This window comes from Saimiri boliviensis, chromosome 14 (assembly GCF_048565385.1).
Source record: "Saimiri boliviensis isolate mSaiBol1 chromosome 14, mSaiBol1.pri, whole genome shotgun sequence".
Classification (NCBI taxonomy): domain Eukaryota; kingdom Metazoa; phylum Chordata; class Mammalia; order Primates; family Cebidae; genus Saimiri; species Saimiri boliviensis.
Window position 1 is genome coordinate 17,631,692 of NC_133462.1, and position 25,802 is coordinate 17,657,493.

General features: G+C 56.0%; 4 protein-coding genes across 9 annotated transcripts in view; 3 read left to right on the forward strand and 1 right to left on the reverse strand.

Moving 5' to 3' along the window:
- The first annotated feature begins 8 nt into the window (after positions 1 to 8).
- Positions 9 to 14,397, forward strand: SARS2 (seryl-tRNA synthetase 2, mitochondrial). 2 transcript variants are annotated; one of them, XM_003943119.4, is made up of 17 exons: positions 9 to 360; positions 3,437 to 3,532; positions 6,970 to 6,999; positions 7,189 to 7,265; positions 7,656 to 7,725; positions 7,806 to 7,860; positions 8,860 to 8,923; positions 9,149 to 9,254; positions 10,506 to 10,553; positions 10,785 to 10,893; positions 11,182 to 11,227; positions 11,313 to 11,400; positions 11,489 to 11,598; positions 13,333 to 13,426; positions 13,518 to 13,610; positions 13,750 to 13,815; positions 13,907 to 14,397. In XM_003943119.4, exons 1-17 carry the CDS (start codon positions 94 to 96, stop codon positions 14,048 to 14,050), a joined length of 1,563 nt encoding a protein of 520 aa, XP_003943168.1. In that variant the 5' UTR covers positions 9 to 93; the 3' UTR covers positions 14,051 to 14,397. The 2 variants fall into 2 exon arrangements, with proteins under 2 accessions (XP_003943168.1, XP_003943166.1); XM_003943117.3 differs by lacking the exon at positions 7,189 to 7,265 and having other exon boundaries at positions 7,585 to 7,725.
- Positions 14,398 to 14,494: 97 nt separating this feature from the next.
- On the forward strand, positions 14,495 to 19,525 carry CCER2 (coiled-coil glutamate rich protein 2). Of its 4 annotated transcripts, none has more exons than XM_074386384.1 (5): positions 14,495 to 16,438; positions 16,864 to 16,951; positions 17,394 to 17,935; positions 19,036 to 19,104; positions 19,194 to 19,258. In XM_074386384.1, exons 1-4 carry the CDS (start codon positions 16,259 to 16,261, stop codon positions 19,075 to 19,077), a joined length of 852 nt encoding a protein of 283 aa, XP_074242485.1. In that variant the 5' UTR covers positions 14,495 to 16,258; the 3' UTR covers positions 19,078 to 19,104; positions 19,194 to 19,258. The 4 variants fall into 4 exon arrangements, with proteins under 4 accessions (XP_074242485.1, XP_074242483.1, XP_074242484.1 ...); XM_010330956.3 differs by lacking the exon at positions 19,036 to 19,104 and adding an exon at positions 16,664 to 16,704 and having other exon boundaries at positions 16,303 to 16,438; positions 19,194 to 19,525; XM_074386382.1 differs by lacking the exon at positions 19,036 to 19,104 and having other exon boundaries at positions 19,194 to 19,525.
- A 72-nt stretch (positions 19,526 to 19,597) lies between these two features.
- On the reverse strand, positions 19,598 to 25,163 carry NFKBIB (NFKB inhibitor beta). Its single transcript, XM_039466795.2, has 6 exons — positions 24,878 to 25,163; positions 23,173 to 23,278; positions 22,757 to 23,090; positions 21,485 to 21,573; positions 21,129 to 21,395; positions 19,598 to 19,763 (listed from the first exon to the last, which is right to left on the reverse strand). The coding sequence occupies exons 1-6, from the start codon at positions 25,054 to 25,056 to the stop codon at positions 19,662 to 19,664; spliced, it is 1,077 nt and encodes a 358-aa protein (XP_039322729.2). The 5' UTR covers positions 25,057 to 25,163; the 3' UTR covers positions 19,598 to 19,661.
- A 256-nt stretch (positions 25,164 to 25,419) lies between these two features.
- SIRT2 (sirtuin 2) overlaps positions 25,420 to 25,802 on the forward strand; it is a 30,269-nt gene continuing 29,886 nt past the window's right edge. Inside the window, exon 1 of one of the 2 annotated variants that reach the window (XM_003943122.4) lies at positions 25,420 to 25,583. In XM_003943122.4, the coding sequence (XP_003943171.2) occupies positions 25,568 to 25,583 (16 nt within the window). In that variant the 5' untranslated portion in view covers positions 25,420 to 25,567. The remainder of the gene's footprint in view (positions 25,584 to 25,802) is intronic. The other variant, XM_003943121.4, reaches the window with a different exon arrangement.

The following is a 25,802-nucleotide window of genomic DNA, read 5'->3' on the forward strand; positions in this document are numbered from 1 at the left end:
ATGATTTGCTCGTCCCGAACCAGAGTACTTGCTTTACAATTGGTCTAAACGCGGAGTAGGCGGGACGAAGTGCCGCCCTGTCCCTGGTCCAAGATGGCTGCGTCCGTGGCGCGGCGCTTGTGGCCTTTGTTGACTCGTCGGGGACTCCGGCCCCGGGAAGGCTGCATCTCCAACCACAGTCCAAGGAGAAGTTTCTCTACAGAGAAACGAAACCGGAACCTCTTGTACGAGCATGCGCGCGAGGGCTACAGCGAACTCCCTCGGCTGGACATAGAGCTGCTCTGCGCAAGCCCAGAAGAGGCCGCACGCGCTCTGGAGCTCCGCAAGGGGGTGCTGCGCTCGGCGGACCTGCCCGCGATCGTGAGTGCGCCTGCGCCGCCCGGCGGGAAACAGTGGTTTGCTTTTTGGGAGAATTGGATTTACAAGATGCGCTCCAGCAGGGGGCGAACTTATTGCAGGAATTTTAGTTCCTTCCCAAGTTGAGCCAACGTCTTGTGCATGGCACCCCTTATGTGCCAGTTGTCCAATGAGGGCTGAGGCCTTACTCTGTGCCAAAAATGCCTACTGTGTCCTAGATACCCATTATGTGCCTGTTTCATACTGCTCGCTGGGTACCTACCTACTGTCCTCTAGGACCTTGCTGTGTGGCACTGTCCTCCGTTCTCCAATGTCATGCCAGCCTTACCCTAAGACCACGAAGGGAGGCCGGGCGCGGTGTCTCACGCCTGTAATCCCAGCACTTTGGGAAGCCGAAGCGGGCGGATCACGAAGTCAGGAGTTTGAGACTAGCCTGGCCAACATAGTGAAGCCCCATCTCTATTGAAAATACAGCCGGGCGCGGTGGCTCAAGCCTGTAATCCCAGCACTTTGGGAGGCCGAGGCGGGTGGATCACGAGGTCGAGAGATCGAGACCATCCTGGTCAACATGGTGAAACCCCGTCTCTACTAAAAATACAAAAAAAAAATTAGCTGGGCGTGGTGGCTCGTGCCTGTAATCCCAGCTACTCAGGAGGCTGAGGCAGGAGAATTGCCTGAACCCAGGAGGCGGAGGTTGCGGTGAGCCGAGATCGCGCCATTGCACTCCAGCCTGGGTAACAAGAGCGAAACTCCGTCTCAAAAAAAAAAAAAAAAAGAAAAGAAAAGAAAATACAACAAATTAGCTGGGCGTAGTGGCAGGCACCTGTAATCCCAGCTACTCGGGAGGCTGAAGCAGGAAAATCGCTTGAACCCGGGGGGACAGAGGTTGCAGTGAGCCGAGATCACGCCATTGCCCTCCAGCCCCTGCAACAGTGAGAGACTCCATCTCAGCGCGCGCGCGCACACACACACACACACACACACACACGAAAATGGGGAGCCGAGTGTGAATCGCACGGGGTCGGGGCTGGGATGTGTTGGAGCATTTGCCTTTGGAGAGAGATTTAGGGAGAGTTCTACACCTCCCCCACACGCAGCAGGCAGTTAAATAGGGTTATTGAATGAATGAATGAATGAATCCATTAATGAATGGTTTTATTAAATTGACATTTAAGGTGCAACTGTATGTTCCAGTGTTCCAGATGTTGCAAATGTGCGGTGAATAATAATACAATTGCTAGCACTTACAAAAGGGAATTAGAGGCCAGGCACACACCTACAATCCCAGCACTTTGGGAGGCTGAGGCAGGAGAATCACAAGGTCAAGAGATCGAGACCATCCTGCCCAATATGATGAACCCTTGTCTCTACTAAAAATACAAAAAAAAAAAATAACTGGGTGTACTGGCAAGTGCCTGTAATCCCAGCTAGTCAGGAGGCTGAGGCAGGAGGATTACTTGAACCAGGGAGTAGGAGGTTGCAGTGAGCCAAGATCGCACCACTGCACTCCAGCCTGGCAACAGAGCAAGATTCGGTCTTAAAAAAAAAAAAAAAAAAAAAAAAAAGTGGGGGTGCGGGAATTAGAACCAGGTTCACCATATCTCTGTGGTGAGGTGTTAGGGATGGTGGGGTCCCATGTTTTCCCAGTCCTCTCTTGGACTCCCGTACCGGCCTGTTTGAAGTGCTTTATACACTTTAACCTCATTTAATTTTCACAATAACTCTATGAAGTAATTGCCATTATTTCCCCTATTTTGTCAGAGAGAAAACTAAGACCCCGAGAAGCTAATTCACTTGCGCTAGGTCATGCAACTGGAAAGTGACAGAGTGGGATTTTATTTTATTTTATTTTATTTTATTTTTTGAGACAGTCTCCCTCTGTCACCAGGCCCCAGGCTGCAGTGCAGTGGCACAATCTTTGCTCACTGTAACCTCCACCTCCCGGATTCAAGCAATTCTCCTGCCTCAGCCTCCCGAGTAGCTGGGACTACAGGCTATATAGCTAATTAGCTAGGCATGGGACCATGCCTAGCTAATTTTTGTATTTTTAGTAGAGACAGGGTTTTACCATGTTGGCCAGGATGGTCTCAATCTCTTGACCTCGTGATCCGCCTGCCTCAGCCTCCCAAAGCACTGGGATTACAGGCTTGAGCCACCGCGCCTGGCCAGAGTGGGAATTTTTGCCTGCGTTTCCTGGCTCCAGAATCCACTTTTTTTTTTTTTTTTTTAAGAGACAGGGTCTTGTTCTGTCACCCAGGATGGAGGACAGTGGTACAGTTATAGCTCACTGCAACTTTGAACTCCTGGGCTCAAGCAATCCTCCCATCTCCGCCTCCCATGTAGCTGAGACTACAGGCAGATACCACCACACCCAGCTAAGCTTTTGTATTTTTTGTAGAGACAGGAACATGCTATGTCGCCCAGGCTGGTCTTGAACTCCTGTGCCCAAGTGATCCTCCCGCCTTAGCCTCCCCAAATTCTGAGATTATAGGCGTGAGCCACCACACCCAGACTCCATGATCGTAACTACCCCACTGTGCCCTCTCGTGACCTGAGTTTACAGTTTAGTAAAAGATAAATATTTTTTATTTTTGAGATGCAGTTTTGCTCCTGTTCCCCAGGCTCCAGCAGTGGTGAGATCTCGGCTCACTACGCCCTTCATTCGCCTCCCAGGTTCGAGCGATTCTCCCGCCTCAGCCTCCCGTGTAGCTGGATGACAGGCACGTGCCACCACACCCACCTAATTTTTGTGTTTTTGGTAGAAATGGGGTTTCACCGTGTCGGCCAGGCCGGTCTCCAACTCCTGACCTCAAGTGATCCGCCCACCTCAGCCTCCCAAAGTGCTAGGAGTACAGGTGTGAGCCACTACACTCAGCCAGTGTGTCTTAATTCTGGGCAGCTGTGTGGCCAGCTGAACCTCAGGGCGTTCCAATACTGAAGGGGAAGAGGGCAAGATGGCCTCTGAGGGCTGGGTAGGGATCTCTGCCTCACCCCGCCACAGGTCCAGGTGTCCAGTGGGCTCCAGAGAGAAGGGCAGGATCAGTGACTGCTCACCTCCTTCCCTCTTATGTCCACCCAGATCTCAACATGGCAGGAGCTGAGGCAGCTGCGGGAACAGATCCGGAGCCTGGAGGAAGAGAAGGCAGCCGTGACGAAGGCAGTGCAGGCCCTACTGGTGAGCGTGGGGCCCTGAGTGGGTGGGGAGTGGCTGCGAGCATGTCTGTTGACACAGGTAACAGGAAACTCAATTTAAAGAGCTTGAACAGGCTGGCGCAGTGGCTCACGCTTGTAATCCCAACTACTCGGGAGGCCTAGGTTGAAGGATCCTCTGAGGTCAGGTGTTTGAGACCAGTCTGGGTAACATGGTGAAACCCCACCTCTACTAAAAATACAAAAATGAGCTGGCGTGGTGGCGGGCACCTGTAATCCCAGCTACTTGGGAGGCTGAAACAGGAGAATGGCTTGAACCCAGGAGGTGGAGGTTGCAGTGAGCCGAGATCACGCCATTGCACTCCAGCCCGGGCAACAGAGTCAGAATCTGTCTGTAAATAAATGAATAAATTAATAAATAGCGTGAACAACGTGGACTTGCATTTCTTCACGTAGCACACTGTGCAGGACGCTGGCATCCCTAGGATTGATTGATTAGTGGCTCTTCCAGCATCCCCAGCCCAGGCACTTTCCTCTTCTCTGCACCGGCAACGTCATTGCACTGATCTTTCCTCAGTTTCCCCATCAGGGTTTCCAGATGGCTGCTGTAGTCCAGCGTCTCCTCACGTGACTGTGCCAGTGGGGGAGGAGACAGGGACTTCTCTGGCTTGAGCTCCTTCTTCAGGAGCAAGGACACCTTTCCTGAAGCATCCAACAGAGTCCCCGCGTGTCCCCCGGCCCAGAGCCCCACCCCACTGCAGTTGCTCAGGCCGCCAGCATAGGTGGGGCCCATGTCCCCCAAACTGCAGCTGCCAGGGAAGGGTGAACTGAGTCAGAGTTCTGTGGGGAAGCAGAGAGAAGGGATCTTTTTTTTTTTTTTTTTTTTTTTTTTTGAGATGGAGTTTGTCTCTTTTTGCCCAGGCTAGAGTACCACAGCACAATCTCAGTTCACCGCAACCTCCATCTCCTGAATTCAAGCAATTCTCCTGCCTCACCCTCCCAAGTAGCTGGGATTGCAGGTGTGCCCCACCACACCTGGCTAATTTTGTAATTTTAGTAGAGACTGGTTTCTCCATGTTGGCCAGGCTGGTCTCGAACTCCCGACCTCAGGTGATCCGCCTGCCTTGGCCTCCCAGCCAGGATCTTTATTTTATTTTTATTTATTTTTTTTGAGACAGAGTCTCCCTCTGTCGCTCAGGCCAGAGTGCGGTGGCTTGCTATACCCTCTGCCTCCCACGTTCAACTGATTCTCCTGCCTCACCCTCCCAAGTAGCTGGGATTACAGAGATGCGCTACGACGCCTGGCTAATTTTGCATTTTTATTAGAGACAGGGTTTCACCATGTTGGCCAGGCTGGTCTTGAACTCATGACCCCAGGTGATCTACCTGCCTTGACCTCCCAAAGTGCTGGGATTCCAGGCCACTGTGCCCGGCCTGGAAGGAAGGATCTTGGGTTAGGTAACCAAAAGCATCTGCAACAGCGGGCTTTAAAACAGTCATGAGAAAAGCAGACCTTGTGTAGAAATTGCTGTGCACCATGCCAGGTGCTTTCCATACTCTTTTTTTTTTTTTTGAGACGGAGTTTCGCTCTTGTTGCCCAGCCTGGAGTGCAATGGCGCGATCTTGGCTCACCGCAACCTCCGCCTCCTGGGCTCAGGCAATTCTCCTGCCTCAGCCTCCTGAGTAGCTGGGATTACAGGCACGTGCCACCATGCCCAGCTAATTTTTTGTATTTTTAGTAGAGACGGGGTTTCACCATGTTGACCAGGATGGTCTCGATCTCTCGACCTCGTGATCCACCCGCCTCTGCCTCCCAAAGTGCTGGGATTACAGGCTTGAGCCACCGCGCCCGGCTTCCATACTCTTAATCAGCAACCTCTGACACAAGAACAGTACAAACCCAGTTTTATAGCTGGGAAAAAGTAAGGCCCTAAGACATTAAAATGGGCCTAAGTGGCCAGGTATCGGGGCATGCGCCTGCAGTCCCAGCTACTCTAGAGGCCGAGGCAGGAAGATGACTTGAGTCCAAGAGTTTGAGGCTGCAGTCAGCCTCAAACTGTGTGATCACACCATCACACTCCAGCCTGGGCAATAGAGCAAGACCCTGTCTCAAAGAAAAAACAACCCAAAAAAGTCCCTAAGGCTCACAGCCAGGAAGTGGGAGAGGCAGGGTTTGCACCCAGGCGGTTGGTTTGCAAGCCTCAGGCTGTGTGCGTCACCGACAGCCAGTGAAAGCAACGCAGTGGGTCGTCTGATGTCTTTTGAGGGCTAACTCATCTTTTCAGGGAAGCTGCACGACAGCCCTGCCAGGGGGTCCTGTTACCATCCCACTTCACAGATGGGGATACTGAGGCTCAGGGGGGCAGAGGTTTGCCCAAAGGCTCGCAGAGGTAGGTGCCCAATATTCAGACCCAGGCTGTCCACTTCCCTCAGCTGCTTAGGATCATGGAAGTTTCAGAACGTCGAGGGCCCTTGGTTGGAGGGCCTCAAATGCCTCTCCAAGGCCCCATTTTCGTATCTACAGAGTATATTAGTCTGTTTTCTTTCTTTTTGAGACAGTCTTGCTCTGTCGCCCAGACTAGAGTACAGTGGCACAATCTCAGCTCGCTGCAACCTCCGCCTCCCAGGTTCAAGTGATTCTCCTGCCTCAGCCTCCCGAGTAGTTGGGATGACAGGCATGTGCCACCACACCTGGCTAATTTTGTATTTTTAGTAGAGATGGGGTTTCTCCATGTTGGTCAGGCTGTTCTCAAACTCCAGATCTCAGGTGATCTGCCTGCCTCAGCCTCCCAAAGTGCTGGGATTACAGTTGTGAGCCACCACTCCCAGCCCCATCTTCACACTGCTGTAGAGAATACCTAAAAGTGGGTAATTTACAAAGAAAAGAGGTTTAATGGACTCACAGGTGCACGTGGCTGGGAGGCCTCTGGAAACTTACAGTCGTGGTGGAAGGCGAAGGGGAAGCAAGGCACTTTCCCTTCCACAGGGCGGCCAGAGAGAGCTAGTCGGGGTAACTGCCAAACACTTTGAAATCATGAGATCTTGTGAGAACTCACTGTCACGAGAACAGCATGGGGGACGCCACCCCCAGGATCCGATCACCTCCCACCAGGTCCCTTCCTCAACAGGTAGAATTACAATTTGAGATAAGATTTGGGTGGGGACACAGAGCAAAACCATGTCTCGGGGTTTGCATGAATGCCTGCCTCCTAGAGTGGATTGTGAAGAACTCGGGTCATGGAGAGCTCTATACACGGAGCCTGGCGTGGAGGCAGCACAGCTGCAGCTGTGATTACTGTTAATTATCTTGTCTCTGTAGCGTCACCAATAGAGAAACTGAGGCACTGACAGAGCAGGAGACTAGGATCCTCTGGCCTTGTTTGACCTTTCACCCTTCCTTTTTTCTCTTCCCCACCCTCAACTGCATCAGCCTAATCACCCACCCTGTCTCTTTCCTGGCAGGCAAACCGAGACCATGGTGAAGTGCAGCAGGTACTGTGGGGAGCTGATGTCCTGTCCAGGGTGGGGGGTGGGCAGGGAGGATACTCTGCCAGTCACCATTCCACTATTGTAAGTAACGGAAAACAACTCAAACAGGTTTAAGGCAGTTGGGGGGTGGGGGTGGGGGGGTGGGGGGTGGGGATAGGCCGTATTGATACATGAAACTAAAAGCGGCTTCAGGTGCGGCTGGATCCAGGCACTGGCTCCATGTTTGGTCCTGCGTTTCTCGCATTCCCAGGCCATCTTTCTCCCCTTGTGTAAGTGGGAGGCAAAGTGAAGCACACTTTCCTGCTAGCTCCAGTTAAAGTCCTGGGGCTGATTCTCATGAGTTCAGCTGGCGTCGGGTGCCTGTCTCCGAGCCAGTCATTGTGGCCAAGGCAATAGAACGTTCCAGTTGGCCAGGCCTGATTCTTTGTCCCCAAGAATCTGCCGTGGGGTGGTGAGGGAAGTTTTTGCAAAGACATTCAGGATGCTGGGCCTAAGAAGAGACATGAATGTCCACCCCCGGGGCTCTGCCAATCAGGATCAAGGTCACACTGGTTGAGGGAGTCCTGACCCCACCCGCGCTGCCCCCAGGACCCCCAGTACCAGAGTCTGCGGGCACGCGGCCGGGAGATCCGGAAGGAGCTTGTTCCCCTGTACCCCAGGGAGGCCCAGCTTGAAGAGGAGTTCTACCTGCAGGCGCTGAGGCTGCCCAACCAGACCCACCCAGACGTGGTGAGCGCCAGGCCGGGTGGCAGGGAGGCGAGGGGCCCACCCAGGCCCACCTTCCTGTGACTGCTGCTGTCTCCCTGCAGCCCGTCGGGGATGAGAGCCAGGCTCGAGTGCTCCACGTGGTCGGAGACAAGCCAGGTGGGCCACACCCCAGGCCTGGGAGCTGACGAGCCTTGGGGTATGGGGGATCTGGAGTCTGGGCTTGGGGGCCCCCACAGTCTGGGAATGTGGCTGGAGCCTGGAGAACTCCTGGTACTACAGGAGGTGGCTCCCCTTGACCAGGCTTGAGCTGCCCCTGAGAGGTGGTCCTTGGGTTTCCATTCTTTCTCCCTCACCATTGGGCAGACCCACCCTGTGTTGTGGGTATGCATCGTGTGTGTGCGTATTGTGTGTCCTGTGTGTATCTGTGTGTCATCGGTATCTGTGTGTGTATATCTGTGTGTCTGTGTTTATATCTGTGTGTCCGTGCATCTGTACGTGTCCGTGTTTCTGTGTCTTTCTGTGTATCTGTGTGTAGCTGTATCTGTGTATATCTGTGTGTGTGTCTGTATATCTGTGTGTGCCTGTGTCTGTGTGTCTATGTGTGTGATGGTGTCTGTGTCTGTGTATATGTGTGTGTATGTGTATCCGTGTATGTGACTATATCTGTATGTCTATGTGTGTGTCTATCTGTGTGTCTGTGTGTATCTGTGTGTGTGATTGTGTCTGTAGCTGTGTTACCTGTGTGTCTGTGTATATCTGTGTCTGTCTGTCTGTCTCTCTCTGACCCCCTTGCTTTGGTCCCTGTCTCCAGGGCTTTTCTTCCCGGACTCTGTGTGTCCTTCTCTCTGATCCTCCTCCTCCCTTCCTCCTGCGGCCTCTCTCCTCTGTTTCAGACTCTGCCTTCCCCACCCCGCCCCCTCTTATCCCCCCTGCTTCCGTCTCATTTCCTCTCCCTGTCGCTGCTTTTCTCTCCCTCCCCCGCTTCGCTCGCTCCCTCTCCTCTCTTTCCCTGCCCTCCTCTCCCTTCTCCTTCTCTCCTCCTGCCCTTCCCTTCCTTTCTCTCACCGCCCCTCCTCCCTCCCGTCTCTGGAAGCCTTTATCTCAGCTGCGTCCCTCTCTGCCCCGCTTACACCGGTGCTTTTCACCCACATCTAGCTTTCTCCTTCCAACCCCGGGGCCACCTGGAAATCGGCGAGAAACTCGACATCATCCGTCAGAAGTGAGCCCCTCTCCCGGCTCCCAGCACCCCATCCCAGCCGCAGGCACCCCGACAGCTGGTGGCCGCTCCTGTCCCTTTGGCTTCAGCGTGAGATGTGGAAATGCCATGAATCTTTGATGCCCCAGCCCCACCCAGCAGCTGGGCTTCTTCCCCCAGCTGTTTGTGTCCCCACGTTCCCTGCCAGCCTGGCCCATGTGCACACCCACCTGTCTGTCTGTCTCCCAGGCGCCTGTCCCACGTGTCTGGCCACCGTTCCTATTACCTACGAGGGGCTGGGGCCCTCCTGCAGCACGGCCTGGTCAACTTCACATTCAACAAACTTCTCCACCGGGTATGGGCCAAGATAGGAGGGCTGCCTGGAGGGGGTGGCATCGAAGCTGAGCCTCAGAGGGCGATGGGGTCACTGCTCCGCCCTAGTCACTGCTCTCAGAGCTTCACGTGTATCACTGACACATTTAGCCCTTGTGACAACTTCATCAAGTGGGTGCCGTCACCATCCCCACTTCAGAGAGAGGATCGAGGTCCAGAGGGGAAGGTACCTAGCCCACGGTCCCACAGCCAGTCTGCAGCTGGGCCTCGAGGCTGTGCTTGGTACCCCCTGCACCTCATTGCCTGCTTGTGTGGTGATCTGGGAATCACAGCGTGCATTAAAACACGGCAGGGGCCGGGCGCGGTGGCTCAAGCCTGTAATCCCAGCACTTTGGGAGGCCGAGGCGGGTGGATCACAAGGTCAAGAGATCGAGACCAACTTGGTCAACATGGTGAAACCCCGTCTCTACTAAAAATACAAAAAATTAGCTGGGCATGGTGGCGCGTGCCTGTAATCCCAGCTACTCAGGAGGCTGAGGCAGGAGAATTGCCTGAACCCAGGAGGTGGAGGTTGCGGTGAGCCGAGATCGCGCCATTGCACTCCAGCCTGGGTGACAAGAGCAAAACTCCGTCTCAAAAAAAAAAAAAAAAACACGGCAGGGGCTGCTTGCATGGAGCATTGGTCATGGTGAGGGACTCAGACATTTCCAGAGGGTACTAGGACACCATGGGAGGCTTTTAAGCAGGCGAGGGCTTGGCCAGATCTGTACTTTTTTTTTTTTTGAGACGGAGTCTCGCTCTGTCACTCAGACTGGAGTACAGGGCCACAGTCTTGGCTGACTGCAACCTCGACCTCTTGGGTTCCAGCGATTCTCCTGCCTCAGCCTCCCAAGTAGCTGGGATTACAGGCACGTGCCACCATGCCAGCTAATATTTTTTGTCTTTTTGATGGAGTCTCGCTCTGTCACCCAGGCTGGAGTGTAGTGGCACAATCTCCATGCTGGCTAACTGTTGTATTTTTAGTAGAGATGGGGTTTTGCCATGTTGGCCAGGCTGATCTCAGACTCCTGGCCTCAAGGTATCTGCCCGCCTCGGCCTCCCAAAGTGCTGGGATTACAGCTGTGAGCCACTGCGCCAGCCCCTGCCTCAGTTTCATCTGAGGAGGAAGGGCTTTGGAAGCCACTGGCTCACTTTGCAGCACCCCTTCTTTGGGGCTGAGCTTGGCATCTGGTGGGAGTGCCAGCTCTGCTCACTCACCCTCTCTCCTGAACAGGGCTTCACCCCCATGACGGTGCCAGACCTTCTCCGAGGAGCAGTGTTTGTGAGTGAGGCCACCCCGCTCCCCTCGGCCACGTGGGTGTCAGGTCCTGTTGCGGGTGCCTGAGGCAGGGAGACCTGAGGAGACCTCCCTGGGGCTGAGTTGAGGGGTCCAGGCCATACCAGGAAGGCCAGGGCGACTCCAGATGTGTCCAGGGGAGGAGCTGGGGTTGTGACTGTAAAACGGGAGAGGCTGGGCTTACCCTGACCCCTGTGGCCTGGCCTCCTCCCCCAGGAAGGCTGCGGGATGACACCAAATGCCAACCCATCCCAAATTTACAATATCGACCCCTCCCGCTTCGAAGATCTCAACCTGGCTGGAACATCAGAGGTGGGGCTTGCAGGTGAGCACCTGGGTGGGCACTGGGGGAGGAGCAGGGGCGATGTGGGAGGACAACTGGGAGCATCCAGGGGCGGCTGGGGGTGGCGCCCTGCCTAGAGCAGCTCAGCAGCCCCAGGGCCAACATGTACGGTTGTGTAGGTTGTTTACTGCACAACTGTGCAGTGACAGTCGAGCCCCATGCCTTGACCTGGGGTTTCACCCACCAGCCGGGAGTGTCTCTTATTCTCACAAAGGCGTCCTTGGGGCACTGGCAGCCCTGGCTCACCCTGTGGTCCCCTTCTCTTCCCAGGCTACTTCATGGACCACAGCGTGGCCTTCAGGGACCTGCCAGTCAGGTAACACCTGGTTTCCTCAGACCGTGACCCTACCTGTGACATTTACTCTGCCCGCCTTGACCCGACCTCCCCTGCTCTCTGCCAGGATGGTTTGTTCCAGCACCTGCTACCGGGCAGAGACAAACACGGGAAAGGACCCCCGGGGGCTGTATCGAGTCCACCACTTCACCAAGGCTGGTGTCACGGCGCCTAAGCGGGGCTGGGGTGGGGGGGTCACCCCAACAGCTCAGAGCCTCCTGACTCCCTTGCCCTCTGTCTCAGGTGGAGATGTTTGGGGTGACAGGCCCCGGGCTGGAGCAGAGCTCACAGCTGCTGGAGGAGTTCCTGGCCCTTCAGATGGAGATCTTGACAGAGCTGGGTTTGCACTTCCGGTGTGGAGAGGGGCTGGGGGCCCCGGGATGGCTGGGGTGGGGCAGGGAGGGACGAGGGGCTGGCCAGCTGCTGCTTGGTCTCGAACCACCTCTCCAGCCCTCACGTTGCCCCCGTTTTCCTGTACAAGGATTACAGGGGCATAGACAGGATTCCGGTTTGTGTGCCGGTGAGCCTGTGGTCTGTCATGGGATTAACAGAAGCGAGAAGGCCGGGCGCGGTGGCTCAACCCTGTAATCCCAGCACTTTGGGAGGCCGAGGCGGGTGGATCACGAGGTCGAGAGATCGAGACCATCCTGGTCAACATGGTGAAACCCCGTCTCTACTAAAAATACAAAAATCATTAGCTGGGCATGGTGGCGCGTGCCTGTAATCCCAGCTACTCAGGAGGCTGAGGCAGGAGAATTGCCTGAACCCAGGAGGCGGAGGTTGCGGTGAGCCGAGATCGCGCCATTGCACTCCAGCCTGGGTAACAAGGGCGAAACTCCGTCTCAAAAAAAAAAAAAAAAAAAAAAAAACAGAAGCGAGAGTAACACAGGGTGCCCCAGGGTGGAGACCCAGGCCCCTTTCCTCCTGCTGCCTGCCCCCGCTCCCTGGGCCTCTGCCTCATCTGTCTTATCTGTGCAGCTTTTTCACCACCCAATGGGAAGCGGGGCTGGGAACGGGAGAAGCCAGAGGTTGCAAGCCCCACTTCCTCTCACCCTGTCAGGGACACGCAGCTTTCGGGAGAGGCTGAAAAATGTGGGCTGCTTTTCTGGGTGACCCATTGTAAAAAAAACTGGAAATGTAGGATGGACGTGGTGGCTCATTCCCCTAATCCCAGCAGTTTGGGAGGTCGAGGCAGGAGGATCACCTAAGGTCAGGAGTTCAAGACCAGCCTGACCAACATGGAGAAACCTCGTCTCTACTAAAAATACAAAATTAGCCAGGAGTGGTGGGGCACATACCTGTAATCCTAGCTACTTTGGAGGCTGAGGCAGGAGAATAACTTGAACCCAGGAGGCGGAGGTTGCAGTGAGCCGAGATCATGCCATTACACTCACTCCGGCCTGGGCAACGAGAGTGAAACTCCATCTCAAAAAAAAAAAAAAACAGCCGGGCGCGGTGGCTCAAGCCTGTAATCCCAGCACTTTGGGAGGCTGAGGCGGGTGGATCACGAGGTCGAGAGATCGAGACCATCCTGGTCAACATGGTGAAACCCCGTCTCTACTAAAAATACTAAAAATTAGCTGGGCGTGGTGGCGTGTGCCTGTAATCCCAGCTACTCAGGAGGCTGAGGCAGGAGAATTGCCTGAACCCAGGAGGCGGAGGTTGCGGTGAGCCGAGACCGTGCCATTGCACTCCAGCCTGGGTAACAAGAGCGAAACTCCGTCTCAAAAAAAAAAAAAAAAAAAAGAATGTTCGAAGGTGCAAATGGCCACTGTGAACAGCCGGTAGACCCTGCCACGTGCCTTTCCTTCCCCATCAGCCTCTTTCGTGCCTCCTGTTCTGTATGCCACCTTCTCCGTCACCACCCCTGGCCTCACGACTCTCCTTTCCCTATCATCGCCTCCTCTTTATATATTTTGTTTGTTGTTTTTTGAATAGATGAGGTCTCCCTATGTTGCCCAGGCTGGTCTCGAACTCCTGGGCCTTTTCCTGCTTTTTGGCTGCCTTCTCTTCCATTGCTTCCATTCCTTCTCCCTGCTCCTCCTCTCACCCGCTGACCTTCACCACGCCTTTGACCTTGGCTGCAGGGTCCTGGACATGCCCACCCAGGAACTGGGCCTCCCCGCCTACCGCAAGTTTGACATTGAGGCCTGGATGCCAGGCCGTGGCTGCTTTGGAGAGGTGAGCCCCGAGCCACTGGACATGCGGGGTGGGAAGGAGGATGGACCTGCCCCCATCCCTGATCTGCTCAGCCTGCCACCCCCCACCCCAGGTCACCAGTGCTTCCAACTGCACGGACTTCCAGAGCCGCCGCCTCCACATCATGTTCCAGACTGAAGCTGGGGAGCTGCAGTTCGCCCACACGGTGAGACCCGCACAGCCTCCTGCCCTTGCGCCCTCGCCCTCAGCCTGTCACCCTAGACCCACCCACCTGGGCCCCTCCCCTGGCCGGGCTTGGGGTGGGGTGGGCTGGGCGGCTGGTTCCGAGCACGGCTGTCTCACAGGTGAACGCCACTGCCTGTGCTGTCCCTCGCCTCCTCATCGCACTCCTGGAGAGTAACCAGCAAAAGGTGAGGGGTCGAGGGTCCCACGCAGAGAGGCCACTCAGCGTGGGGGAGGAGTGGGGCCTCTGCAGCATCCTGAGGCCTGCTCTGTCCCCAGGACGGCTCGGTGCTTGTGCCGCCCGCCCTCCAGCCCTACCTCGGCACTGATCGGATCACGGCCCCCACCCACGTGCCTCTCCAGTACATCGGCCCCAACCAGCCCCGGAAGCCTGGTCTCCCTGGCCAGCCTGCTGCAAGCTGAGAACCCACCCATGGCAGTCCTTGGGGGTGTCACTGCTTCCTGGAGCTCAGGAGATCTCAGACACCTGGGACCTGTGTTCCCGAGCCCATCCTGATACCTGCGATCCTCCTGTCAGCTCCACACCTGGGCCCCTGGACCCCGGGTCGACCTGTCCTCCATCCCTGTGCCTCAGAGTCAGTCACTGACCCTGTTATCATTGAGGGTCCCCGTGGCAAGCAGGACATCTGGGCTTTACGGTTCCAGGGATGGGAGAAGCAGAGGAAGAGGCCTCCATCCCTCCTTCCCTCCTTCCCTCCTTCCCTCCCACAGTGCTGACCAAAAAGTCCCCAATAAATGGTCAGGACGAAGCCCTCTGTGGATCTGTGAGCGAGGGAGATGCCCGGCTTTCCAGGAGCTGCTGGGTGAGCGCTCGGAGGTGCTGTCCTCTGTGGCTGTGAGGACCATGGCTGGGAGTGCCTAGCCACCTGGAAGCACGCATGGAGGCTGGCGCGGGGGCCACCAGGGGAGCTGAGAGGAGGCCGAATTCTCTGCTTCCTCTAGGACAAGGCGGAACAGTCACCCGGCAAGGGTTCCTTCGAGCTGACCCCAGGGGGAAGGACAGCTTCACCCCTCTCCTCAGTCTCCAGTTCCCCATGCTGCTGTCCCTTCCGTAGCTCCAGATAGGGGCGCAGCAGGCATCGCAAACTCAGCGAAGCCACCTGGTCCTCTGATCGCTTTGCCTACGCCCGTTCCTCTCCAGGCATGCCCATCCCAGGACATTTTCCCAGCTGCCCAGGCCACGACCCTTCAGGTCAGCCTCGACTTTTTTCTCATATCCACATCCACTTCATGAGCAATCCCGGCAGCACTGCCTTCAGATGTTTCCAGAATCTGGTCAGGTGTCTTGGCTCACACCTGTAATCCCAGCACTTTGGGAGGCTGAGGCGGGCTGACTACTTGAGATCAGGAGTCTGAGGCCAGCCTGGCCAACATAGTGAAACCTCATCTCTACTAAAAATACAAAAATGAGCTGGGCATGGTGGCACGCACCCATAATCCCAGCTAGGCTGAGGCAGAATTCTTGAACCCGGGAGGCAGGGGTTGCAGTGAACTAAGATCACGCCGCTGCACTCCAGCCTTGATGACAGAGCAAGACTCCGTCTCAAAAAATATTTCCAGAATCTGCCCACTGCTCTCTCCCGACTGACCCCACGTGGCCTCGTCCTTCGATCTCTCCCTCTTGGCTAGCCCTGGAAGCCTCCACACTGGCTCCCTGCTCTCTGTCCTTGTCCTTGCCACAGACAGAGGGACCTGTGAGCACCTCAGTTGGGTGTCCCACCCCTGCTCAGAGGCCTCCTGTAGCTTCATCTCAGTAAAAGGGCAAAGTGGACTCTGAGGCTCCTAAGACCCCACCTGAGCCACTCCACCTTCCTCTTCAGCCCGTCTGTCTTGCTTGGTCCACCCGACCTGCCTTGCTGTTGAAACTCCAAATTCCTTCCCGAGTCAGACATTTGCATTGTCTCCCTCTCTGTAATCACAGCTACTCAGGAGGCTGAGGCAGGAGAACCGCTTGAACCTGGGAGGCGGGGGTTACAGTGAGCCCAGATCACGCCACTGCACTCTAGCCTGGGCAACAGAGTAAGACTTCATCTCAAAAAAAAAAAAAAAAAAACTCTGTGGATGAGAAAACAGGGCCAGGAAGGGAAGGAGTTGCTTGAGGTCCATCTGTGCGTGGCTGACTCTGGGTCCCCAACCAGGTCCACCAGTCAGCGTGGAGAGCAGGTGTACCAGACCCTGCTGCTCTGGAAACAGACCCTCCCAGGTGGGGCGTGGCAACTCACACCTGTACCCCCAGCACTTTGGGAGCCCCAAGAAAGAGGATCACTTGAGACCAGGAGTTTGAGACCATTCTGGCCAACAAAGTGAGACTGTGCCTCTGTGAAAACTAATCATTATTAGCCAGACGCGGTGGTGCATGTCTGTGGTCCCAGCTACTCGGGAGGCTGAGGTAGGACATCAGTTGAGCTCAGGAGCCTGCAGTGAGCAAGTGATTGCGCCACCGCACTCCAGCCTGGGTGACAGAGCCAGACCCTGTCTCAAAAAAAAAAAAGGGGGTGGGCCCCCAGCCCTTCACCGCTGCGCTCCTGGCTGGAAGCCTCAAGGGGAGCGCATGTAGGGCCAGGGGCCTCATGAATAATTGAGGGTCTCAGGCAGGCAACCGCCTCGCAGATGTCGCCTCGCCGCAGGCGGGGAGGGGGTGGCGATGACATCACTTCCTCCCTTCGGGCCCGCGTGGGTTATAAGGCGCTGCAGTCCCGGTCCACACAGCTCTGTGGACCCGTTGGACGCCCACCATGCTGTGCCGTGGGCTTGCCTCCCTGCTGCTGCTGCCGCTTCTGCTGGGAGCAGGTGAGTGCAGGACCCGTAAGGAGCCCAGGAGCAGGGACTCGGGTGGCCGGGGCCAGGCTATGCACCCAGCAGAGGCTTCGGGGGCAAGCCTCCAGCTGGGACGGTGCACCTACCAGGTGGGATGAGGGGGTATGTGTGGGGATCGGGACGCCCATGGAGCTAGGGGCAGTACCGGGGACAACAGCCAGGGCGCCCGAGCCCAGCACCAGCCTCCTTTCTCCACAGCCACCACTGCTCCCTTGGCACCAAGACCCTCCAAGGAGGAGGTGAGGAGTGTGGAGCCCTTGCCCTGCCTCACCTAGCTGGGCCCTGCCCTCCCAGCACAGCCTGCCCATGTTCCCCATTGCCCTCAAACCAGCCATTCTCCTCCTCCCCATCCCCCCTCCCCTCAACCTTCCCTCTGACCTAGCACCCCTGCCCCCCAGCTGACCCGCTGTCTGGCAGAGGTGGTCACACAGGTGCTGACCGTAGGCCAGGTCCAGAGAGGACCCTGCACGGCTCTTCTCCACAAAGGTAAGGAGGCCCCATCGGACCTCACCCCACCCCACCCAGGGTCCTGCCCAGGTGCCCCACGTGCCCTCCTGCCTGGGGTTCCTGGAGGGAAGGGGTCCTCATTCCCACAGCCCTTTTGCTTGGGCCAGTGGGGCACTGCCGACCATTCACACCTGCCAGAGCCCGGCCACCAGCTCCACCCTTGTGGCTCCCAGCAGAAGGACCAGGTGGGGCAGAGCATGTCCCCTCCTGGGCGGAATGAACTGGGACTCTCCCCTTCCAGTCTGGGCAGCCCCCCTGTGAGACCTCAGGCAGGGCCCAGAACTCTTCAAGGCCTCAGTTTCCCAGTTTGAACTCCTGACCTCAGGTGATCGGCCACCTTGGTCTCCTGAGATTACAGGCCTGAGCCTGCATGCCCAGCCCCAGTTGGATGCTTAGAGAGCATCCTTTCCCTTTCTGCCAGAGATGTGCGGGACAGAGCCCCACGGCTGCACATCCACCGAGGAGAAAGGCCTGCTGTTTGGGGATTTCAAGAAGCAGGAGGCTGGGAAGACAAGGTCCAGCCAGGAGGTGAGGGATGAGGAAGAGGAGGAGATAGCAGAGAGGACCCAGAGGTCCGAGGTCCAGGAACAAGCCATCCGAGAGCAAGGGCACCGCCAGCTCCACCGGGAGGAGGACGAGGAGGAGGTGGAGAAGATGGAAGAGGAGAAGGGGGAGAGGAAGAAGGGGCCCATGGAGACCTTCAGTCACCTGTGGCAGCACCATCTAGAGAATGGAGGGGACCTCAAGAAGCGGGTGGCAGAGAAGGCCAGCGATGAAGAGACGGCCCAGTTCCAGGCAGAGGAGCAGGGGGTGCAAGTGCTGGGCGGGGACCACAGCCTGTGGCAGGGGGCCGAGAAGGGCGGAGGAGAGAGGCACGAGGACTCGCCACGCCACCGCCACCACCACCAGCAGTCGGAGGCTGAGCCCAGGCAGGAGGAGGAGGAGGCGGCTTTGGAGAGGGAGGTGAGTAGGGGATGATGGAGGAGCACCAAGACAGTGTGGAGGGAGGGTTGACCAGATGGTCAGTGGAGTTACCACTCAGCAGCCACCAATGTTGGCCATACACCACCAGATCCATCACGAGTGGATCACAGTGACCGAGGCCGACCCCAGGGCTGGGTAGCAACTTCCATATACGGTAAGGGGCTGTGGCAGCCAAGATGGTGCCATCACTGCATAGAAGCAAGGCAGCATCACTAGCAAGTGGGCCATCATGAAAGTGGCCGCTGTGCCTGCTTCACTAGGTGACAGACACCACTGCTGGGTCATGGAAGACAAGGTAACTCCATGATTGGTGGCAGTAACCGAAGTATCATCACAGGCTGGGCATGGTGGCTCATGCCTGTAATCCTAGGGAGGGGTAATCCTTTGGGAGGTCAAGGTGGGAGGACTCGTAGAGGCCAGGAGTTGGAAACCAGCCTGGGCAACACAGTGAAACGCTGACCCTACAAATAATTTAAAAAATTAGCCAGGCATGGTGGCACACGCCTGTGGTCCCAGCTTGCAGGAAGCTGAGGTGGTAGGCTTGCTTGAAGCCGGGAGGTTGAGGCTGCAGTGAGCCATGATTGTGCCACTACACTCCCAACCTGGGCTACAGAGCAAAGTCTTTTTTTTTTTTTTTTTTTTTTTTTTTTGAGACGGAGTTTCACTCTTGTTACCCAGGCTGGAGTGCAATGGTGTGATCTTGGCTCACTGCGACCTCCGCCTCCTGGGTTCAGGCAATTCTCCTGCCTCAGCCTCCTGAGTAGCTGGGATTACAGGCACGCGCCACCATGCCCAGCTAATTTTTTTGTATTTTCAGTAGAGACGGGGTTTCACCATGTTGACCAGGATGGTCTCGATCTCTTGACCTCGTGATCCACCCGCCTCAGCCTCCCAAAGTGCTGGGATTACAGGCTTGAGCCACCACGCCTGGCCCTGTATTACATTTTTTATATTAATTTTTTAATTAAAAAAATAAAAATAAAGTGCTAGTACATTGCAAGCACTCATGCCAGGCACCTTTGCCAGTCCCATGATGCTGCTGTTGGCTGTGGTCACATTAGCCACTACTGCTCTTCCAGGGTTATGGCAGTCAGCATGGTCACCATCACGGTCCACGGTGATCAGAACGACTGCTGCTGGCTGCCACTGTGAGAACCGACGTGGCCCACGTTCACAGTGACTGAGGTGGCCTGTCTTTGAAGGTGGGTGCTGACCACCGCCTTTCTGACCCCACCAGGAACAGGAGGTGGAGCGGCTGGAGCACTTGAGAGATGAACTGAAGAAGGTAACGGAGACGCTGGGGGAGCAGCTCAGGAGGGAGGGCTGACCCCCGCCTCGTGCCTTCCTTCCTCCCGACACACCCTGTGGCTTAGGTCTGTTGACCCTGAAGCCTCCACCTCTCCTAGCACCCCACAACACCCCTACTGGAGCAGGGGAGAAGATGGGCGTGCCTTGGAACCACATCCGAGTTGGGCAGGGGGCTGGGGTCAGCCCTGACTCAGGAAGCACCCCCACACCCATGCATTCCCACTCCAACCCTTCTGAGTAAATAAAGCACAAAGAAACGCACCCTGCCTCTGTGATGTGACAAGGATGGGCCCCAGAAGGACCTGGAGGACCGGGAAGACGAGATCAGTCTGGTTTCTGGTTTTCAGAATCGGGGTTTTATTTATTAAATTGGAAATTATATTAACAATCAAATCAATCAGACGGGGCCAGGGTCGTCAGGAAGAGGTTTCGAGGCTGGGGTGGGAGGCAACTGGGTTTGGCTGCGGCCGCTGTGAACCACAATGTCGTCGTATTCATCCTGGGGGCAAAGGGGACCAGGCAGAGGAGCTCAGATGTCTTCACAGAGCAGCCTAAGAATTGTGTCTTGCCCCAAAGCCCAAATTCCCCTGCTCCTGGCTTGTTTCCTAGCTCTCAGAACTCCATTTTCCTTTCTTTTCTTTTTTCTTCTTTTCTTTTTGAGATGGAGTCTCTCTGCTGCCCAGGCTGGAGTGCAACGGCGCGATCTAGATTCACTCCCAACTTCTGCCTCCCGGGTTCAAGCAAATCTCCTGTCTCAGCCTCTCAAGTATCTGGGATTACAGGTGCCCGCCACCATGCCCAGCTAATTTTTGTATTGTTAGTAGAGATGGGGTTTCACCATGTTGGTCAGGCTGGTCTTGAACTCCTGACCCCAGGGGATCCACCTGCCTGGGCTTCCCAGTGTGCTGGGATTACAGGCATGAGCCACTGTGCCTAGCCAGAACTCCATTTTCTTTTTTTTTTTTCTTTTTTTTTTTTTTTTTGAGACGGAGTTTCGCTCTTGTTACGCAGGCTGGAGTGCAATGGCGCGATCTCGGCTCACCGCAACCTCCGCCTCCTGGGTTCAGGCAATTCTCCTGCCTCAGCCTCCCGAGTAGCTGGGATTACAGGCACGTGCCACCATGCCCAGCTAATTTTTTGTATTTTTAGTAGAGACGGGGTTTCACCATGTTGACCGGGCTGGTCTTGATCTCTCGACCTCATGATCCACCCGCCTCGGCCTCCCAAAGTGCTGGGATTACAGGCTTGAGCCACCGCGCCCGGCCCCAGAACTCCATTTTCAAATTTACTTCTATAGTCTGAGCTCTAGCCCAGCCGACACTCCAGCATTCCGGCAACTGAGGCGGCCCTCCTCCACCCCTTCCCTCCGCCTTTACCCAAATTACTGCATGCCCATCATTCAGCTCCGCGCCTTGCCCAAGGTCAGGTCTGTATTGCTGGGTTCTCTGACTGCCTCTCTCCCCGCCGCTGGCTTGGGTCCTGCCCCACCACTGCTGGTGTTCAAATCACTGCCACCCAAGACTGTCTTTTCATAGCCTGAATTCTCCAGCTCCGACGCTGCCACCCACCCCCGCCTGTGTTCACCAATCACTACGACCAAGGCCTTTTCTCCAACTCTGGCTGAGTTCTACTTTTGTCACCACCTTAGCTTTTCAGCCACTTCTGCCCAAGCTCTTCCCACCTCCCCATCCAGGTCTCTCCTGACTAGTGCCCCACGTCACAGGCGCTGCCACCTGCCTGAGTTCTCCAGCAGCAGCAGCCCGAGGTGGGTTTCCATGTGCGCCTAATTATCTTCTCCCGATTCCTGCCTGCCGGTCTACCCTGACCCCCCAGCTGGGCGGCCCTGTCTCGCCTCCTGACTCACGCCCTCGTCTCCGCTGTCGCTGTCGCTGTCGCTACTGCTGCTGCAGAGGCCGGGTTTGTCGTCCTCGTCCTCAGGCTCAGGGGCTCCGTGTTGACGGAGGAGGCGGGCAAGGATGGGGTTGGGCCGGAGCGTGGCGCTGCCCAGGGGGGTGCGGCCACCGTACATGCGGGCAGCAGGGTTGGCACCTGCCCCCAGGAGAAGCTCCAGCACATCGGCCGCCTGAGCCTCCACTGCCAAGTGCAGGGGGGTCCGGCCACACGTGGGCTCCTGTGGGGGTAGAGCAGAAGGGTCAGAGGGCCCGAGGAGGGGGCCAGCCCCCTCTCGATGACAGCAGCTTCCCCCAGGGTGGGGCTCACCGGTTTGTTGAGGTCAGCTCCGGCGTCTCGGAGCAGCTGGACCATCTCCGCATCTTTGTGGATAACGGCCACGTGGAGTGGGGTGTGGCCTGGGGACAGAGTGACGCATCAGATGACGGGGTGAGGGGTCCCCCATGCTTTGATCCTGGGGGAGGGCCATGTGGCCTGAGGGTGATCAGGTGTGGGGCTGGTTCCTGAATCTTGGGGTATGTCAGAGAGGTACCTGGGTCCTAAATGTCTGTGTCAGATGGCCTGAGCTTGCCAGCAAGTGCTGGAGCCTGGTCTTTGAGAACCTGGGGCCCAGAGGTGAAGAGCTTGGGGTCTGTGGATGGGGGAGTCTGGATTTGGGGGCCAGAAGACCTAAGTCTCTGCTCTTATTTCACAAAGGACCTGAGCTGGTACGCTGGCTCACGCCTGCAATCCCAGGACTTTGAGAGGCCAAAGCGGGAAGATCACGAGGTCAGGAGATTGAGACCATCCTGGCCAACATAGTGAAACGCCATCTCTAGTAAATACAAAAAATTAGCCAGGTGTGGTGGCGGGCGCCTATAGTCCCAGCTACTCGGGAGGCTGAGGCAGGATAATTGCTTGAACGCAGGAGGTGGAGGGTGCAGTGAGCTGAGATCACACCACTGCACTCCAGCCTGGTCGAGAGTGAGACTCCATCTCAAAAAAAAAAAAAAAAAAAAAGGGTACTACCAAGTAGCTGAAAAAGGCGTGATCTGGGGGTGAGAAGCAGGCCCTGAACACTGGGTCCTGAATGACCTCAGTCCATCTGGTCTGGCACCAGGTGGGCAGGCTTATACGTGAGGGAGCAGAAACTTGGATGCCAGGCTGTGGGCAGGTGACTCCTTTTTCCCATGAGGCAGAGGAGGGCTGTCCCTGCTGCCCATCGCTGGGAACCTGGGGTGCCAGAGTTTCCCAGAGGGTCTGAGCTCTGCATTCCCTGGTCCTAGGTGGGGTAGGGATCCCAGCTTGAATACACCCTGCAGGTGGGGAGCCCAGGGGCCCAGCAACCGGATCCTGGCAGCTCTAGGTCTGTGAGTGCCAGGTCTGCGTCCCAAGTGATCTGGGGCCTCCAAGTGGGAATCCTGGGTCCTACACATCCAATTGTCAATCATCTGGGCCCTGAGTGGACGTCCCTGGTCCCGATGCCTGGGTTCCTGAAGCCTAGGTGTGATTTCCCAAGGAGTTCGGTCTGGAATCAGGGAAGAGAGCCCAGGGCCAGGTGCTAGCCTGGGAGCTCAGTCCTTCCCTGGTGGCGACCCTCACCCTCGTAGTTTTCAGCCTCCAGCTGTAGCTTCCAGTCCTCCTCACTCTCCTCTTCTTCCTTCTCCAAGTTGGAATCGGGGTACAAGGCGACAGGGGTATGGTTGGTGTCGGGATTATGGTCCAGGCCCTGAGCGCGGTAGGTGTCCAGGGCTTCCCTGGGCCGCCGGGGACGGGGCTGAAGCAGGGCACGGGCACAGGCATGTGCCCCCACACGGCAGGCCAGGTGCAGCGCCGTGTGGCCCCCGCGCTCTGCCACGCACAGCCCAGCGCCTGCTGCATACAGCTTCTCCACCGTGGATGCCTCCCCCAGGATGGCTGCCAGGTGCAGGGCCGTCTGCAGAAGCAGAGGACAGGCAGTAGGGAGTCACACTGGGAACCCCAGACCCCAACCCCTACTCCGTCCCCTCGTGGCTCACCTGGCCTAGGTCATTCTGCAGGTCCATGTATTCAGTGCCGGCTGAGAAGCCTAGAAGAAAATCCAGGAAGGGTTCATGCTGATGAATCACAGCCAAATGCAGTGCCCTGGGGACAAAGACTGGGGTCAGAGGGCAAAATTCAAGTCCTCTTGCATTCCTTCATTCAACAAACAGGGGGTGCCTACTGTATGCTAGGCTTTGGGACCACAGTTCTGGAACCCACTGTCAGCTATCTGGGAGGGTCAGAGAGGTCAGAGTTTCATCAGCAAATTTGTGGAATCAACAATGTTTATTCAGTGGGATTTCCACTTCTGCCCAAAATGAAGTAACATGGACCAGACTTCCCTCCCACAAGAAGCAAAGAAAAATCAGACGAAATACGGTATATGAAGCAACAGTGTTGAAGATGCTGGACGTCATGCAATGAATCACAGTGGCCCCTAAAAGACAGCAAACATGAGGTGGGCCCTACACTTGACTACCACAGCTTATGATCTTGAGAGCCACGGTTGAGAGAGGGGACCCCAAGCAGAGCCCATCAGGTTGTCTGAGGTCAGGAGATGGACATGGAGGAAGAGTCTGTAGAGACCAGGCTTGTGAGAGTCACAGGACAGAGTACAAAACAGAGTTGTTGGCCGGGTGCAGTAGTTCACACTTTGGAGTGAGCTAAGAATCAAAGACCAATTAAAAACTAAAAATTAATGAAACCAAATTAATTAATGAAAATTAATAAACCTAAAGCTGGTTCTTTGGTAAGATCAGTATTTATTAAGTGCTTCCTGGGTCAGGCACTGCTTGCATCACTGGGCATACGGCAGTAAACACAACACAAAAAAACCCAGTACAGTCCCTCATCTGGGCCTTTGCAATTCAGTTCCTTCTGCCTGAAATGCTCCTATCTTGTTTATCTATTGCCTCATTTTCCTGCTTTATTTTTCTCCAGAGTACTGACAACCTGTGACTTTCTTTCCTTCTCTTACTTGGTTTCTTTCTTTCTGCATGTGTTTCTTTCTTTGTTTCTTTCCTTCCTTGCTGTCTTATCAATCTGTTTATTTAGCCCCACTAAAATAAAACGTCTCCTTCACAAGGACTTTAGTTTTTGTCTGTTTTGTTCACTACCTTTATCACTAGCACCTAAAACGAAGCCTGGAATGTGGTAATGTGTAAAGAATATTTGTTTAACAGATGAATCCTTGGTTTCATGGAGCTTACATTCTTCTTTTTTCTTTTCCTATTTTTCTACTTCAGTTAGGAATTCAACATAGAAAAACTTACGTTCTCACTCTTTGACTTTAAGACTTGAAGAACACTGCTCAGAAGACAAGGTCTTAGAGTCAGGGACCAAGTATTAATTTCGGAAATCAGAATCAAAGATTATATTTGGAGGTTCGAAGTCAGGAGAAGCCACAGTTCTAACAAAAGCCTCAGGACTGGAGTGGGGTTTGGGTATCCGTGGATAGAATGGATTTCAGGAGCTGAGAATCATAGTTCAAGGAAGGAAGGTCTGAAATGATTGGGTTAGGATCACAGCTGGATAGAAGATTGGTTTTGTTAAAAGTTAGGACTCAGGGGTTACAGGTCAGGAAGTTCAGCATCGGAAATCAGATTTAGGAGTAGGAGGTTAGGAAGCCTCAGGGATCAGAGACTAATGAGGAATCAGACGCCGGGTCCTAGGGCTCCGTTTGGCAGCCTAAGGTTCACTCACGTGTCCCCATCCTCAGTGACGTAGCCGAAGACGAGGGGCGCCCACGACAGCCCCGGGCCCAGCTCCGCGCCCAAGCCCGGTCCTCCGGGGGCCGCTGCGTCCGGACCCAGGGAGCCTAGGCCGCTGTCGCACCATTCATCTGCGTCGGCAGCTTTTCCCAAGCACGCGACCCCAGCCATGGCCCCCGCCACCTCAGGGGCCCCCGCAGTAGCTCGCCTGTAACTGGCCTTTGCCGGGACTTCTGGCGCTTCCGCCCTGCGGGAAATTCCCCACCACGCCCCCTGATTCATCCAATGATAATATGCTGAATCGCTCGCGCCTGCCCTTGTACCGTATCCCGACCAATCAGAGCATTTGGGAGGACTACGACTCACTAGCCGTTTCTACATTTTCCGGGCGCCCTTTACCAACATGGCTGCTGACGCCGCGCCTTCTGGGACTCGTAGTCCGGCTCTCGCGCGCTGTCTTACCTAAGACTGGGACGCTCTGGCTGTTGTTCGAAAGCGCGGCTGCGGCCGCAATGGCTACTGGGAGTTGTAGTTCCAAGCCCTATCCCGGCCACTCCCATTTCTGGTGCCGTCACGGGACAGAGCAGTCGGTGACAGGACAGAGCAGTCGGTGACGGGACACAGTGGTTGGTGACGGGACAGAGCGATCGGTGACAGCCACGAGGGCTTCAGCACCGCGCCCATGGCAGAGCCAGACCGTGAGTCGGGGACCCGGGTGGGAGGGTCGGGCCGCGCCGGGGCCTAGCTTGAAGGCTGCAGGCCCCGGGGCCCGAGGGCGGCCGCGGCGGGGCGGGAAGTAGGGAGCGCTTCGGGGAGCGGGATTCTGAGGGCTGTTGCTAAGCGATCTGTATCGCTAGGCTGGTGGGTTTCTGGGTCGCAGGGTGTTCAGGGTTGGTTTACCACATCCGCTTGCCAAG

Excerpts from the sequence above, each read along its gene's own strand:
- SARS2 (XM_003943119.4), top strand. The coding sequence starts at position 94 with ATGGCTGCGTCCGTGGCGCGGCGCTTGTGGCCTTTGTTGACTCGTCGG. Across the intron at positions 10,894-11,181 it reads ATCAGAGGTGGGGCTTGCAG|GCTACTTCATGGACCACAGC; the intron begins GTGAGCACCTGG and ends TTCTCTTCCCAG. Across the intron at positions 13,427-13,517 it reads GCCGTGGCTGCTTTGGAGAG|GTCACCAGTGCTTCCAACTG; the intron begins GTGAGCCCCGAG and ends CCCCCACCCCAG.
- NFKBIB (XM_039466795.2), bottom strand. The coding sequence starts at position 25,056 with ATGGCTGGGGTCGCGTGCTTGGGAAAAGCTGCCGACGCAGATGAATGG. Across the intron at positions 23,091-23,172 it reads TGCAGAATGACCTAGGCCAG|ACGGCCCTGCACCTGGCAGC; the intron begins GTGAGCCACGAG and ends CTGCTTCTGCAG. Across the intron at positions 19,764-21,128 it reads GCGACAGCGGAGACGAGGGC|GATGAATACGACGACATTGT; the intron begins GTGAGTCAGGAG and ends CTTTGCCCCCAG.
- CCER2 (XM_074386382.1), top strand. The coding sequence starts at position 16,259 with ATGTCGCCTCGCCGCAGGCGGGGAGGGGGTGGCGATGACATCACTTCC. Across the intron at positions 16,439-16,863 it reads GCCGCTTCTGCTGGGAGCAG|CTGACCCGCTGTCTGGCAGA; the intron begins GTGAGTGCAGGA and ends CCTGCCCCCCAG. Across the intron at positions 16,952-17,393 it reads CACGGCTCTTCTCCACAAAG|AGATGTGCGGGACAGAGCCC; the intron begins GTAAGGAGGCCC and ends CCTTTCTGCCAG.